General features: G+C 42.6%; 1 protein-coding gene across 3 annotated transcripts in view; it reads right to left on the bottom strand.

The window, feature by feature from the left end:
* PLCE1 (phospholipase C epsilon 1) overlaps positions 1-15,718 on the bottom strand; it is a 313,229-nt gene that overhangs the window by 68,684 nt on the left and 228,827 nt on the right. For all 3 annotated transcript variants that reach the window (XR_014291928.1, XM_082604110.1, XM_082604111.1), the window contains exons 6-8: positions 12,531-12,789; positions 9,965-10,170; positions 1,858-2,533 (exon numbers count right to left, since the gene is read on the bottom strand). Coding sequence is in view for 2 of the 3 variants with exons in the window: in XM_082604110.1 (XP_082460236.1) it covers positions 1,858-2,533; positions 9,965-10,170; positions 12,531-12,789 (1,141 nt within the window). In the remaining variant the exon portion in view is untranslated. The remainder of the gene's footprint in view (positions 1-1,857; positions 2,534-9,964; positions 10,171-12,530; positions 12,790-15,718) is intronic.

Genomic DNA, 15,718 nt, shown 5'->3' with positions numbered 1-15,718 from the left:
CTATAACATGGGGAGGGAAACAAATGGAGCAAGTAAACCACATAGGCTTTGTGACAGTGATTGTAATTGAGCCCAAAGATTTTGGTTTATGCCCAGCTTGAATGGATTTTCATGATTCTAGAAGGCTGAGAAGTGACTGTAATTGAAAAGCAAGGGACTTCCCTGGTGGCGCAGTGGTTAAGAATCTGCCTGCCAATGCAGGGGACACCGGTTTGAGCCCTGGTTGGGGAGGATACCACATGCTGCAGAGCAACTGAGCCCGTGTGCCACAACTCCTGAGCCTGCGCTCTAGAGCCTGCGAGCCACAACTACAGAGCCCGCGCGCCTAGAACCCGTGCTCTGCAACAAGAGAAGCCACTGCAATGAGAAATCTGTGCACTGCAACGAAGAGCAGTCCCCGCTCGCTGCAACTAGAGAAAGCCCGTGCGCAGCAACAAAGACCCAATGCAGCCAAAAACAGAAACAAATAAATAAATAAATTTATGAAAAAAAAAAGAAAATCAATATTGATCATAGCTCCTGAAGACCTTTCTTCCAAGCAGCTGGCAGCATTGAGAGCTCCCTGTGGAACAGACAGGAAGCAGGTATTTTGTTTTCCATTTTAGATGAGTTAACTAAAACTGGCTGTGCGCAGTGCAGCATAATCGTGTATATAGGTCTATGTGCTTATTAAGTCATTAATCAAGTTAGTTATTCAGGATATGATCTCTACTCATAAGTACTGCATGGATGTGGGAAAAGGGGAAAGAAGGGGTCCTACATGTGCCTCTACTAACATTCCAGAGAGGAAGATGTTTTTACTTGTCAGGGACAAGTTAGCACTGTGAAAAGTGCATGAAATCAGTCATTTGAGTAATTTAAATCATACTTCTATTTGTTCTGTGACACTAGTAGAAAAGATAATTCCCCCCCCACAATGGATAGAAAAACATAGCAAAGAAAAACCGCATACTTTGTACAACTCATTTGACAACACCACTAACTGTGTCACCTTGTAGTGGGGTTTATGACTCAGTTTCCGAGCAATCTCTGCCTTCCTTCCTCCACAAGTGTGCTACTCTGGTTATGCCTGTGTCTCTCTCTTCTCACCACCTCATTCAGCCCAGGCCTCCTGCCACCCTTAGCTGGAGTGTCAAAGTACCTGATAATTTAGGGTTAATGAAAAACTCACTCAGTTTAAGCTGCGACTGTGAGAAACTGCCTCCTAAGAGCTGCTGCCACTACAAATCTGGTTTGGAAGAACTCTAGGTATGAGTTTATCTCACATTTGGGAAAGTTTCTTTTAACCTTAAAAGTCCTACAGTTCAGCAGCAATACACAGTAAGTTAAATAACCCTCCCAGAGTCACGGAGCACATTAGAAGACGAAACAGGATTTCAGTTTCCAAAGTGAAGGTTTCCAATGTATCAGCTAGTCCCTAATTAATAATAAAAGCATTCATATACAATGCTTTCCATTTTCACTTTGAGTAAGTGAAAATACTTATATTAACTTGTTTCTTTCCAGATGTGAGATGTACAATGACCACAGTCACTGTTTTCATACAAAATAATAATAGGACCTACTATGAGCCAGACACTATTCTTTATACCTATGAATTTACATTATGGCTTTACACATATTAACTCAGTTAAAGCTCACTGCCACCCTATGAATAGGTATCATTATTATTCTCACTTTATAGATGAGAAACTGAGGCACAGAGACGTTAAATAAAAGCTGTTCCATATCACTCAGGTAGGAAATGACAGAGCTGGGAGAATGAACCTTGGTGGTCTAGTTGTCCAGTGTGTTTTTATAACAATTATATCTGGAGAATTACACCACTGAGGAGAGAGGGAAGGCTGTACCCCTTACCTGGTAGAGACTGACGTATTGTTTCCGCAGCCACTGCTGTCTTTGGTCAGGGAACTTCCTCATCTTTCTCACAGCTCTAGTGAGTTCCAACAATCCACTGAAGAGCATTTTAGCTGTGTGCTTTGGTGCCACAAAGTGCAATAATCTATTGTCCGTGGTCTGAAGCCCGTAGAGCAGTGTCACACCAGTCTCTGAGAGAGACATGTTACTCAGTTTGTTCTGGACACACACAGTGTGTATATCAATGCTAGGGTGTCCCATGTACACAGCCTTTGCTGAAAACAGATCCAAGACCCCCTCTGCCAGGCTACTTAATCCAGCATTGCCCAGTAATGGGAATTTGCCAGGCTCGGATGTGTTACTAAGCACACCAAGTTTTACTTTAGCACTGGCTGGGGAAGCAGTGGTGGGCTTTATCCAGGTCAAGGTGCTATTGTCAGGCTGAAGCTGGAGGAAGCAGCGGGCAGAGAGGTGCATGTCCTGGTCATAGTGGATGACCGTGGCCCCCTGCAGCAGGAACTGGTGCACATCAGCTTGGATGGACAGCACGTACCACGGGATGAGCTCTGTCCCATGGTCAAAGGCCTTCTGTGGCTCTTCTGATCCATGAGGGTCGCATTCTTGGGGCTGCTCAAAGATGTCATTTTCAGAATCCAACAAATCTCCGATTATAAACCTGATAGAAAGAGATACAAATTTGGTCTGTCTTATAATCAGAAGTGAGAACAACAAAAAGCTTTCACTGACACTGGACACCATTTTTAATTCTACTATGAATTCAAATTAGCATAGAAAATATAAAATGCTAAAAGTCACAGAGTAATTTTTTTAGCTGTATTTGAAAACCTTATATTTAACAATATGTCTGACCAAAGGCTTAAAGAAGGGAACTACTAGATCAGTTACTGCATTTTTAAAGATTTTTTTTGATGTGGACCATTTTTAAAGTCTTTATTGAATTTGTTACACTATTCTTCTGTTTTACATTTTGGTTTTTTGGCTGCGAGGCATGTGGGATCTTAGCTCCCTGACCAGGGATTGAACCCACACCCTCTGCATTGGAAGGCGAAGTCTTAACCACTGGACCGCCAGGGAAGTCCCCAGTTATTGCATTTTTAATGTAAACAACGATAATCTTCATCATTTATTAGTTTTTCCTTTTGTGTCAGGAACTGTGTTAAATACTTTACATACATTTTTGCACTTTATTTGACCTACTTGCAAAGTAAGTTTTCTTATTTTTTTTTTAACCTATGGGGAAACTGAGGTTCAGAAGGGATGAGTAACTGCTCCAGGTTACCCAACTCAGAAGAGACCTACCCGAGGCAGGATTCTGGTCTGTCTGACCCTTTAGCCTGGGCTCTTCATTACTAGGTGCGCTGCCTTCTACTTGGTCATAACAAAATACAATGGGGCTAAAATAGGCAAAACAAGACTTAATAAGTGGGCCTGCGAAGTGCCTCTGCTAAAAATAAAATACAATTAGTTCAAAGGCACTCATTTGGGAAATATTCTCATGATGCCAGATGAGCAAGAACAGCCCTCCTTGACTCAACCTTAGATTTTCACTGTATGTGTGTGTGCACCTGTGTGTGCACATGTGCACATAAAGGACTTGTCTGCTTGGACAGTTTAGCAAGTTGCCTTCCCTGAGTCAGGAACCTGGATTACCAGGGCCAGAAGGATCTTAGGGGGAAGTCAAGGGAGCCTTATTGCCTCCTTTCTATTTGGCCACTTGGTAGGAACATGCCTAAGAGAGACTCATTCTCTTCAAAGCATGAGGAATTGTTACTAAGATCAAGCTTTCTGCTGTTTGATCCATAGATACCACTAGCAAAGTGGTGGATAAAATTGAGAAGGAGTTGGTCCATACATCCCTGGGAAGGAATGTTCCCATCATCTTGAGGCAGTTGGGCAGCCGACTGCCTATTGGCAAAAGGCATGAACAGGAGCTCTGGGCTTCTCGGACTCTCACTCTAGATCCTGGTCCCTGAGCAAGATCCCACTACTGCTTTCAAACAGCAAGAGGTTCTTCTTCCTTGCCCCACATAAATAGATATTCTTAAGAAAGAAAAGAAACCCACAAGGGATCTCACAAATCTGATGGTCAGAATATCCTTTTCAAATCATCCACACTGGAAACACTGGAAACAACCCAAATGTCCAGCAACAATAAAATGTATAAATAAAATTTGAAGTAATTCATACAACACAATCCTGCACAGGAATGAAAATGAACATGCAATGGCTGACAACCTGCAACAACATGGACAAATCTTAAGCAAGACCTACAGGCATATATGCTGTATGATTACATTAATATACATTTCAAAACCAGGGAACACTATACTATATTGTTTAGAGAGGCATAATAGTGGTAAAATTATAAAGAAAAGCAGGATGTACTATCATACAATCACAGCAGTGAACTTTTCTTTAGGGGGAGAGGTGGTGACATAATTGAGAAGGGAAACAAGGGGTTTATGGGTGCTGACAATGTTTTCACTCTGGGTGGTAGTTACAGATGCATTCACTTGAAACTATTCAAAAACATTAGTTTTTTTTTTAAATTTAATTTTACAATAGTTTTAGATTTGTTGAGAAATTGCAAAGACAGTATACCCCACATCCAGTTTTCCCTATTATTAACATCTTACATTAAGGGTGGTATATTTGACACAATTCATGAACCAATACTGTGATATATTATTATTTATTAAAGTCTATACTCTGTTTAGATTTCCTTAGTTTTTTACCCATTTGCCTTTTCTGTTCCAGGATTCCATCCAGGAACCCGTATTGCATTTAACCATCATATTTCTTTATGTCACAGTTTCTCAGACTTTCCTTGTTTTTGATGGTCTCGACAGTTTTGAGGAGCAGTGGTCAGGCATTTTGTAGAATGACCATCAATTAGAATTTGCCTGATAATTTTCTGATTTTCTCATAATTATTCTGGGGCTCTGGGTTCTGGGGAGGAAGACCACAGAGGCAGAGTGCCATTCTCATCACACCATATTCAGGGAACATACTATCAACACGACTTACTCTGTTGATGCTGACCTGGCTGAGGTAGTGTTGGTCATGTCCACTGCAAAGTTACTTTAAAAAAAAAAAGAACTCCTTTCTACACTGTAATCTTTGGAAGGAAGTCACTGCGTGTAGCCCACACTTAAGGAATTCTGCTCTACCTTCTAGAGGGTGGAGTGTATACATAAGCTATTTGGAATTCTTTTGCAAGGGAGATTTGTCTCTTCTCCCCTATTTGTTTGTTTATTTATCATTTACGTATATGGACTCATGAATATTTATATAATACTTTGGGTTATAATCTAATATTACTTTATTTTGTTGCTCAAATAGTTCCAGGTGGCAATTGGGAGCTCTTTCAGTTGGCTCTTGTAGTTCTTTGACGTAACCTCATTATTATGGGTTTTTTTTCCTCAGCATTTCTTTAGTTTTTGGCACAAGATGCTCCAGGCTCATCTTGTGTATTTCCTGTCCCAGTCCTAGAATCAGCCATTTCTCCAAGAAGCTTTGCTTTCTTTCACTGAAGAATGTTATTAGAAATCAAAATTTGGGTGCTAGGTGCAAATCCACTCTTTTTTATGCACTTTTTTTTTTGTGGAGCACAGGCTCCAGACGCGCAGGCTCAGCGGCCATGGCTCACGGGCCCAGCCGCTCCGCGGCATGTGGGACCTTCCCGGACCGGGGCACAAACCTGTGTCCCCTGCATCGGCAGGTGGACTCTCAACCACTGCGCCACCAGGGAAGCCCTAAGGTGCAGCATTTTAAAGAGGGTCAACAATATCGGTTTTTTTTTTTTTTTACATCTTTATTGGAGTATAATTGCTTTACAATGGTGTGTTAGTTTCTGCTGTACAACAAAGTGAATCAGCCATATGCATACACATATCCCCATATCCCCTCCCTCTTGAGCCTTCCTCCCATTCTCCCTATCTCACCCCTCCAGGTCATCACAAAGCACCGAGCTGACCTCCCTGTGCTACGCAGCAGCCTCCCACCAGCCATCCATTTTACATTTGGTCGTGTATATACGTCAGTGCTACTCTCTCACTTAACAATATTGTTAAAAAGAACTTGCAGCTCCTATATGACACAACACTCTTCTGTATACATGTAAATATTCTTAACTTCCATTTTCCTACAATGGTGCTATGTGCTACTCTTATGCCTTCATGACATACTCACACAGGCAAAACTCATTATTCTTCATGTTGGTAAATTTGAAAAGTCATTATTAATGAGCTTTATAGGTCATATGAAATGTAATTGGAATATTTTTAGAATTCAGATGTTCCTAAACTACAGGAACCAGAAATTTAAAAAGTTGAGGGTTCTACAGTGACAAGAAATGCCTTAAACATTGTAGGAGAAAAGATCCTGCCTGCCTTGCAGTTGATCACGTGATCAGGTTCACAACCCAGCTCTGCTAGGCACCACTTAGGCAAGTGACTTCACCTCACCTCTCCAGGTACCACTTCCTCATTTGTACAGGGAGATGATGAGTTGGATGAGTTGACCTTAAGATCTCACTGACATTCTGAGATTCTTTCAACCCTGTTCCTTTCCTGCTGAGGTCTTCAACTTCTTATGATCATTTTTTCTGGGGTTTCTGTGAGTGTTCTGAATGGGTGTTCTGGCAAGAGTAGCTGAGATGTTTGAGAAAAATTATTAGAGCACCCTTCAGGCTGGGCGAACCAAAGGACCATGAGATTGCCCCTTCTTTCTTTGATGTCATTTTCACAGGGTTGGTGGCTGCCATAGGAACAGGGGCTGGAGGTTATTGTTTACAGAGTCTTTGTTTCAGCCAAATCAACAACAAAGCACAGTTCCCATGGGTTTTGGGATCTGGAAATCCCTTTTCCACGTACAACCCTGTGCTGGATATTCTAATGCGGGACTCTGGATCAGAAATGGATTCCCAAGTCCTGGCAGATGGTCCCAGAAACAGTGCTCACTGATCTGGTTTCTGTGAGTTTTATTAAATACCCTCACCCCCATCTTGTGCATTCAGTGGTTCTTTTCAAAACAGCAGTCATGTGGGGTAAGAAAACTTACTGGTACTGAGGTGCATAAATTTCAGTGTGAGGATTTCAATAGGACTTCACAGGTTTTGTAAAAGAAATATTTGCATTTTTGTGCTTCTTTTCCCTTTGTAAGAGTGCTTACAAGCGGAGTCTGGAAAATTAGAAGTGGAAGAGCAATGATCTTAGGATGTAGATGATAAAATGATTAAGGAGGAGACAAGGGAATAAGCAGAAAATTGGAAATAAAGATTTCATGAGAGGTGATGTTATGAGGTAAGAAATTTATCACTTGAAGGAATCCCAGGCAAAAGGAAAGGACTGTAAATGAAAGCTCAGAGGCTTGGTCTCTGAGGCTCAACCAAAGGTAGCATTCCTAAAAGTATTTTAGAAAGACTGACACCTGTAAGTAATATATACACCTACACACACACACACATGGCCCCAAGTGAAGGCTGTTATAAAACAGAGTCATGTGAAATTTTATCTATTCAGGGATGATGTATCCCTTATAGTAGGATTTAAGGAAGGAATTTCAGCCAGATCTCAGTATGAGGAACAGGCATGCTTCTCTCAAACATCTGTTTGATTTTTCTTTACAAATACTGTGAATCCCGATTCCCTCTTTCCTATGGTCACTATCTCAGAACAAAATTTAGTCACTGTAAAGCCTATACAGTATACATTTCTATATGTTTTATTTTTTCCTATCCTATTTTCCTTAATATCTTCAATTATTTATATTTATTCATATAAGCATCTACAAAATATTTTTCCTTTTCCTTAATATCCTCAATTATTTATATTTATTTTTGTAAGCATCTACAAAATCTTTTGTGGGAGGATGTAGATATATACATAGATACCTGTGTATAGAGACAGGTAGATAGAGGTAGATATAGATTAAGGACTTAAGTGGCTATGAGATGCTTCTTTGTGCTTATTTGTAGATGGTCCTCTCTCTATACATAGAGTGGCACCAATGTCAGCAAAAATTAGTGAGAAAACTTTCAAATAATCTTTGACTTGAGATCAACTAAGAAGAACAATTGGTAGAAGCTACTTGTGAGATTTGAGCTTTAGGGACGAAGCATTGTGTTAAGGGCGGTAGTGGTTAATCTTTGAGCACCTGGGTCCTCTATGGTGGAATGAGCTAGGAAGCGAGTTTTGAAAAAAAGCCCAAAGACTTTGGAGAAACCTGGAATACAGGTTCACCTCCTTAATAATAGCATTCGGGATTCAGACACAAGGCGTTCATTTGTGTGTTCACAACTGATTCTAAGGATCTAGCACTACAATTCCAAAACAATTATTTTCCGAAAACACTGTCCTCCTTCCCAGTGTAGGCTCATACACACACACACAACCAGGAAAGGCTTTGCAAAACAAACAGCAATGTCTCACAAGGACTCGGAGACAACCATAAGGTATGACACATGAGTACTCAACACAAATAAAACCTTTTGTGGCCAAGATGTCAGTCAGTAGATGTCATACCTTTGGATGGTGCTCAAGGATTCCTCCAGCTGGGCCAGGCTCTGCCATTTGAGTTGGGCTTGACCATGAGTAAATGGCCTTGAAGAGATGCAATGCCTGCCCTAAGACCACTGATTTCTGAACTTCTCATCTGGTCGTGGGTTAAGCAAGCATGTCTGGCTAGATTGCCATGCTTGTCAATAAATAGCAATTGAAACAACTGAGCAATTACAAAGCTGCAGATGCCACCTGAACGTGAGTTACCACCTGCCTTAGAATCATCAGAGGTTGGGGGGAGCTGCAATAGTGCTGATTTCTGGGTATGACTAACTCCAACCCTACTAACTCAGTATATTTGATTTAAAAATACGTTAATACTCACCACCTAGTGATGAATAAAACCCTTTTTTAAATTTTATTTTTTTAATTGAAGTATAGTTGATTTATAAAGTATACTATGGATACTATTTACAAAGGATACTATATATCCTTTTTCATATTCTTTTTCATTATAGTTTATTACAAGATATTGAATATAGTTAGTTCCCTGTGTTACACAGTAGGACTTTGTTGTTTACCTATTTTGTATATAGTAGTTTATATCTGCTAACCCCAAACTCCTAATTTATCCCTCCCTCTGCCTTCCCTGTTTGGTAACCACAAATTTGTTTTTTATGTCTGTGAGTCTGTTTCTGCTTTGTAAATAAGTTAATTTGTAACATATTTTAGATTACACATATAAGTGATATCATATGATATTTGTCTTTGTCTGACTTACTTCACTTGGTATGATAATCTCTAGTCCATCCATGTTGCTGCAAATGTCATTATTTCATTCTTTTTTATGGCTGAGCAGTATTCCACTGTATATATGCACCACAACTTCTTTATCCATTCATCTGTCAATGGACACTTAGGTGCATGTATATTTTCAAATTAGAGTTTTCTCCGGATATATGCCCAAGGAGTGTGGGATTGCTGGATCACATGGTAACTCTATTTTTAGTTTTTTAAGGGACCTCCATATTACAATAAAAACCATTCTTATAGAAGCTATGAAATAAAGGATCATGGTTGTAATCCTGAAATTTAATTTGTTAAATTTTTAGAAATGGCAGGATAGCTCTAATTTTTAAAAAGAGGTAACAGATAGCAAGAAGTTAAATTATGAGCAGTAATTTTAGAACAGAGCAGCCAGATTAGACAGGTAAATCCTAATTCAGAATTGGTAAATTTTAAAGATAACGAAGCATAGCTTACTGATAAAGGTGGTGAGTTTTTATTAGGTTTGATCTGAAACCAAACTGGAGTAGGAAAAAGAAGAAATGAGCATCCCAATTTTTTTTTTTTTTTTTTTTTGCGGTACGCGGGCCTCTCACTGCTGTGGCCTCTCCCACTGCGGAGCACAGGCTCCGGACGCGCAGGCTCAGCGGCCATGGCTCACGAGCCCAGCCGCTCCACAGCACGTGGGATCCTCCTGGACCGGGGTACGAACCCATGTGCCCTGCCTCGGCAGGCGGACTCTCAACCACTGCGCCACCAGGGAAGCCCAAGCATCCCAATTTTTAAAATGTAAAACTTACTGCCATCGGGCTTTATCCTTCAAGGAATTTTTCCTAGAGCTGCTCCCCTCACTGGTGCTGTCCTCTTCCTCTGTCTCCAGACTTCGACTGCAGCTCCTGATGATCTGAAAGATGCTGTTGACGGTGGACTCCTTCTCTGAATTCTTTAAGCCATTCTGTCCCACTCGTTGTAAGAAATTATCTTGTCCACTATAATCGGCTACAAACTACAGAAAAATATATTGAGGATTTGTGATTGCAACTCCACATACTACATCTTAATAACCTACTTAGCTATGGAAACGAAATCGTAACAGTCATAAATAATGGCATTTGTGCCTATTTTACTGGGGGAAAGAAAACCTCCAGGAAAAACATTTTTTTCCTTTCACCGCATGAAATACCAAAACTCACTCTTGTTTCCACTAAGACAACTTTAGTCCCTCTAGTAATCAATACTCCACTTTGAATTTACAACATAAAAAGCAATATTATTTCAAGGTTCCCTAGGGAAAAGATTAACCACTTTACAGAGGAAGGACAGGGTTATTTTATCCTTGTAGTGAAAATTGAGAAAAACCATGACAAAAGTGTATTATTCTATGGACCTGGATAAAATTACTGGGGCCCAAGAAAATGATGGAGAAAGGGGGACATTTTGCTTTATTTCCCATATATCTTACTGTAACACAGAGGCTTCCTGCTGGTTTAAAAGCTCTTATTGTCTGTATTTTTTATTTTATTATTATTATTATTATTTTTTGAGGTATGCGGGCCTCTCACTGTTGTGTCCTCTCCCTTTGTGGAGCACAGGCTCCGGACGTGCAGGCTCAGCGGCCAGGGCTCACGGGCCCAGCTGCTCCGCGGCACGTGGGATCCTCCCGGACCGGGTCACGAACCCGTGTCCCCTGCATCGGCAGGCGGACTCTCAACCACTGTGCCACCAGGGAAGCCCTGTCTGTATTTTTGATCAGGAAGTTTCTCCCATCAGAAGTCAGAGTGAGACAGGCTGGGACCTGGGACCCTTTGCTGGGACCTGGGACCCTTTGCTGCAGTGATGGGACCTAGGACCCTTTGCTGCAGTGCTGGGACCGAGGAACCTTTGCTCCAGTGCTGCAGTGCTTGCACCTGGACACACCTCTCCTCCAGCAACAAAATACAAAGAAACTGTACGGGACTAAAAATAACCAGGTGCATGCACAGTTGGGGCAAATTCTAGACCCAAAAGATACAAAGAGACCAAAAAAACCCAACTGCCACTTTTGAAGAGTGGGGAGCAAAAGCAGGGTACTGAGCATGCCCCATGCACACAGCACCACCAGAGGGATGGCAAAACACCTAAGCCACCCCTCTGGCCCAACCCCTGGACACATGCCTACCCTCACCCCATATAAGGAAAAAGCTCTCCCCATCCCCACTCAGGGAGCAAGCAAGCAGGGGAACCTATTGTTTGTTCTCACTCCCCCTTGCTGCAGCTGGGGCCCCAATAAAGCCTTGCTTGAATTTCTTGTCTGGCCTCTACTCACTTTCTATTGATTGGGGAAGGCCAAGAACCCTGGTCGGTAACAAGAGGGGCAGCTAGGCCATGAGATAGGGTGTTCCTGCCTTCTGAGACTTGAGGGAGGCGGTGTGGGTGCAGCTTGGGGGGCTTGCTTTAAGCTTTCTCCTCCATTTCTTGCACTTTATCCCCCCCTCATAAGCCAGGGAGATGCAAGCCAGTAGTGCTGCCGGCACCTGTCAGAGGTTCTGTCTCCCTGATACCAGGCGATGCTTTTGTTCCCTGGTGACCTGGAAGAGGCTGCAGTTTTAGGAAGTTTTCCCACTGCCACTGAGAAGGGCTGTGTGTGAGTGTGAGAGTGTGTGTGTGTAAGGTCAGCAGTGGGTGCTGTCACCATGGTGAGAATGACTCTAGATTTCGGTGTGGGACTTCCAGGTATGGGACTCCTCAAAACTCTCTGTAAAGTTCCCACCTTTTAGTCCCTTCTTTCGTTTCTAAACACTATATAAGAGATTTCCATATCTTCTTCTGTTTCTCAGTGCCCCTTCTCTCCAATGCCCAATGCTCTGTCCAAGCTCTGTGGTCTTCTCCACGCTGGGGGTCAGGAATGAGAAGCAATGGGCTGGGGGGAACAGAGGCAGTGCGATCAGGAGCCCGGAGCTCGTCCTTAGAAGACGTACCAGATTCCCACAGAGGAGGAAAGGAAGGCAGTGTTGACTTCCCTTCAGTCTTTCTTCCACTGATCCAAAAAAGTTACCACTGTCGCTTGACTTCTCATATCCCCTGCACCCAGACATTCCCACCCAGTAAGAGAGAAGAAAACCCCATCAACCTTTAAAAAAAAAATCAGGAAACAATACCCATTTGCACTTGTACTTTCACACTGCCCCATTAAAGCTAACTTAATATTAAGCCCCAACAGTGTTAGTTGGCATTCTTTTCTCTGGAACGTTCAAGGACCTGGTACCCAACACAACAGTGACAACGGATAACCCTGGGCTCAGAAAGTTCTCTTTTCTGGCTTTAGTGAGTGACAAGCCAGGCGGCAACAACGACTCTCCAGACCATGAGGATTTTGAAAGGCCTCACCTCTAGAGTTTCTTCTTGGGAATTGTACCTCGGGCAAAGCTTCATGAGGCCAGAGGCTCCGTCAAGCACCTCACAGAGCTCCTTCAGAAACACCCCGCAGAACGGAACCACCTTACAGCCGGGGATGTGCAGTGCCCGAGTCACCACCTTCCTGTACTCGCAGGAAGATTCATGCTGGGCCATGGCATCCTTCAGGCTTCTCATCGTCTCCAGGTCAGACTGGTCCATAAATTGCCACATTTTTAAAACTTTTCTTGACCTATTGCAAGTCAATGACATTTTTTATTTTAGACTGAAGGAGAAATAATATAATTTACAGTAAATAGCCTAAATTCCATACAAAATTCATTTTATTTCATGTTTTCTTTCTGTTTTAATATTTATTTAGGATTCCCCAAATGATGTGAATATTACTTTAATAAACTGAAACACAAAATTAAATAGGACAGATACATACAAAAATACATGTGGGTGGTGTATTGGTGGCGCAGTGGTTAAGAATCTGCCTGCTAATGCAGGGGACACGGGTTCAATCCCTGGTCCGGGAAGATCCCACATGCCGCAGAGTAACTAAGCCTGTGTGCCACAACTACTGAGCCCACGCGCTGCAACTACTGAAGCCCACGTGCTCTAGGGCCCGCGTGCTGTATCTACTGAGGTTGCGAGCTGCAACTACTAGTGCCCACGTGCCTGCAAGCCCGTGCTCCACAACAAGAGAAGCCACCGCAATGAGAAGCCTGCGCACCTCAACGAAGAGTGGCCCCCGCTCGCCGCAACTAGAGAAAGCCAGCGCGCAGCAACGAAGATCCAGTGCAGCCAAAAAACAAACACACACGTGTAGGAGGAGTTAATTTCGGAAGGTGGGCACTGAACTTAAGTTTGAGTTTTTCTGATTTCCCAAAAGGGAAACTTCCTGGGTAATATGGTTTCTACAAGTATTTATGGAGGATCGCCTGCAGAAAATGTGTTCCATCCACTCCTCTTGATCTTTTAAATGTTATTGGATTAGGCCAGTCCTGCAGTGATACCCACGAAGCCTGTTTTGACCTCTTCTGTTGAATTGCTTCTACTGAATCCAGCTTCGACATTAAGTCACTGGCCTGTCTTAAGGAACATTATCTTAAAGTATTATTTGCAGAATAGGATATTAAATGAGATTTTTCCTATTTTGAAATTGCTGCTGAGAACAACAGCTGACATTGAGCCCCACCTTCTAAAGAGAGGCAGTGGGTTGGCACCAGGAGACCCAAACTGCTCTGCCCTCAGAGGTCTCCTACCCTCCATCAGCAGAGGAACTGGGTCTGAGCAGCCACGTAGGGAATGCTTCTTTGGAGAGGGCTGTCAGGGCACCACATGTGAGAAGGAGGAAATCACCCAAGTGCAGGGGCTTCAAGGGAACTCCATGGAGAGGCTGATCCATGTCCCGGCAGTTTGTTGGTCAGAGACTGACTGGTGTGTGATTTGCTTGGGGAAGTCTAACGATGAGAGGCTGCCTTGAGCTGCCTGATGGCAGCATGAGGGAGAAGGTTCCAGAGGGCATGGCTCGCATTTGCAGACTCTGGGTGGGCAAAGCGCTGGGTGTTTCTGTGAGTCAGGAATGGACTCTGAGAGTCAGTGGGGCCTGAGTTATCTTGAAAGGTCTGCCGGTGAGGTGACCTTAGTGGAAAGGGTCTGTGAGGGTAGGACTTCCAGAACTAGACACTGTAGCAGGGAGGACTGAGTAGTCAGCCAGGCCAGAGGTGCACTGCCCCTTACCAGGTAACGGTGCAGGGAGGTGGTTATGGGACAGTGGGTGAAGTTAAGGCAGGTAACTAGGAAGTAACCCTGAAACCACCCCTCATGGCTCTCAGTGGGGGCTCCAAGGCCAGATCACCACTGCCCCAGTCAAGTAACATGGGCTCCCTTTACCCCTCTACCCTTCTCCTCTCCTCTCCTGCCCATTTTTTCTGCAGGGACTCTGAGTTGGAGGGAGAGGGAGAGAAAAGATAAACCATATCTTCCCACACTCCCGCAGCTTTCTGAGACTGGTTGGGCTGCAAAATTGGGGAAAGAGTGAAGCTTTAAATGAGAAGTTGAAGTTTTGATTTATATCAGACTGGATTAAAAGATCATTATGTAATATCTAAGATATCCAAAAGGCATAAAGAAGCACAACATGACAAGCACCCACACATCAACCTCAGTTTAAAAAAATAAAGCATTAATAATCTGATAGAGGCCCCAGTGGATTCCTCCATGAGCATATCCTCCTCCCTCTCTCACCACAGGGGACCACAACTGCGACTTGAGAGCTCTCCTTCCCTTACAATTCCTGATGCTTTCCCAACACAGGCAGATATCGCTAAGCAGTTTGCAGAACTGTTTGTGCATTTTTAAACTTCATACAAATGGTGTCACGCTGTAGGTACTCTCAGGCAACCTGCTTTTGTGGCATTGCCGTACGATTCTCAGGTTCATTCATGCTCACGGGCGTAGGTGAATGAGACTGCTTATTAACCACAGAAGTGACGGGGAAAGACCCAGAGTCCCCAGAGACATGACCCAGAGTTGGGGGAAGGAGAGCCAATTGGCAGGTTTGAAAGATAGTGAGGTCAGAAAAATAAAACTGTCTCCTGATTTCACCCCATTAAGTTTAGCTTGTTCTATAACCAGTTCCTTATAAGGTGGTGAGAATCCTTTTGGGGCCATGGAGTAGAGGTTTAAATAAATGAAGTGAATACATGAATGAGACTTGGTTCTCATTATTTAATCATCCTTCTTTCAGTGAGTAATGGAGCCGTCATAGTACTCTGGGGGGCAAAAGACAAACCTCAGTAAAGATCAATGATTTTTTGTTAGATTGAGAATTGACACTTTTAAAAAACCTTTATTTCTTTTTATGATTATAAAGGTAGTAGATGCCCATCGTAGACGATCTGGAAAATCCCCAAAATATAGAAAATCCATCCATAGTTCTTCCACCCACAGACAACATTAGGTATATTTCCCTCCAGTATTTATTGTATTTGTGTCTCTCTGGTCTAAACATTTTATAAATTTTGTTGTATAAATATTGCTGAGGTTATTAAGTATAGACTGCTTTGTTCCCATGTAGTTTTACGTATTTTATGTTACTTGTTTTCCAGTGATAAAATTTTTTTAAAAATTTTTTATAAACATAATTTTTGGTGGCTAAATAATATTCCATT

The sequence above is a fragment of the Mesoplodon mirus genome (assembly GCF_964341445.2).
Source record: "Mesoplodon mirus genome assembly, chromosome: 2".
In the NCBI taxonomy this organism is placed as follows: domain Eukaryota; kingdom Metazoa; phylum Chordata; class Mammalia; order Artiodactyla; family Ziphiidae; genus Mesoplodon; species Mesoplodon mirus.
The sequence above is the reverse complement of the archived record's forward strand: the minus strand, read 5'-3'. Positions and strand labels throughout refer to the sequence as shown.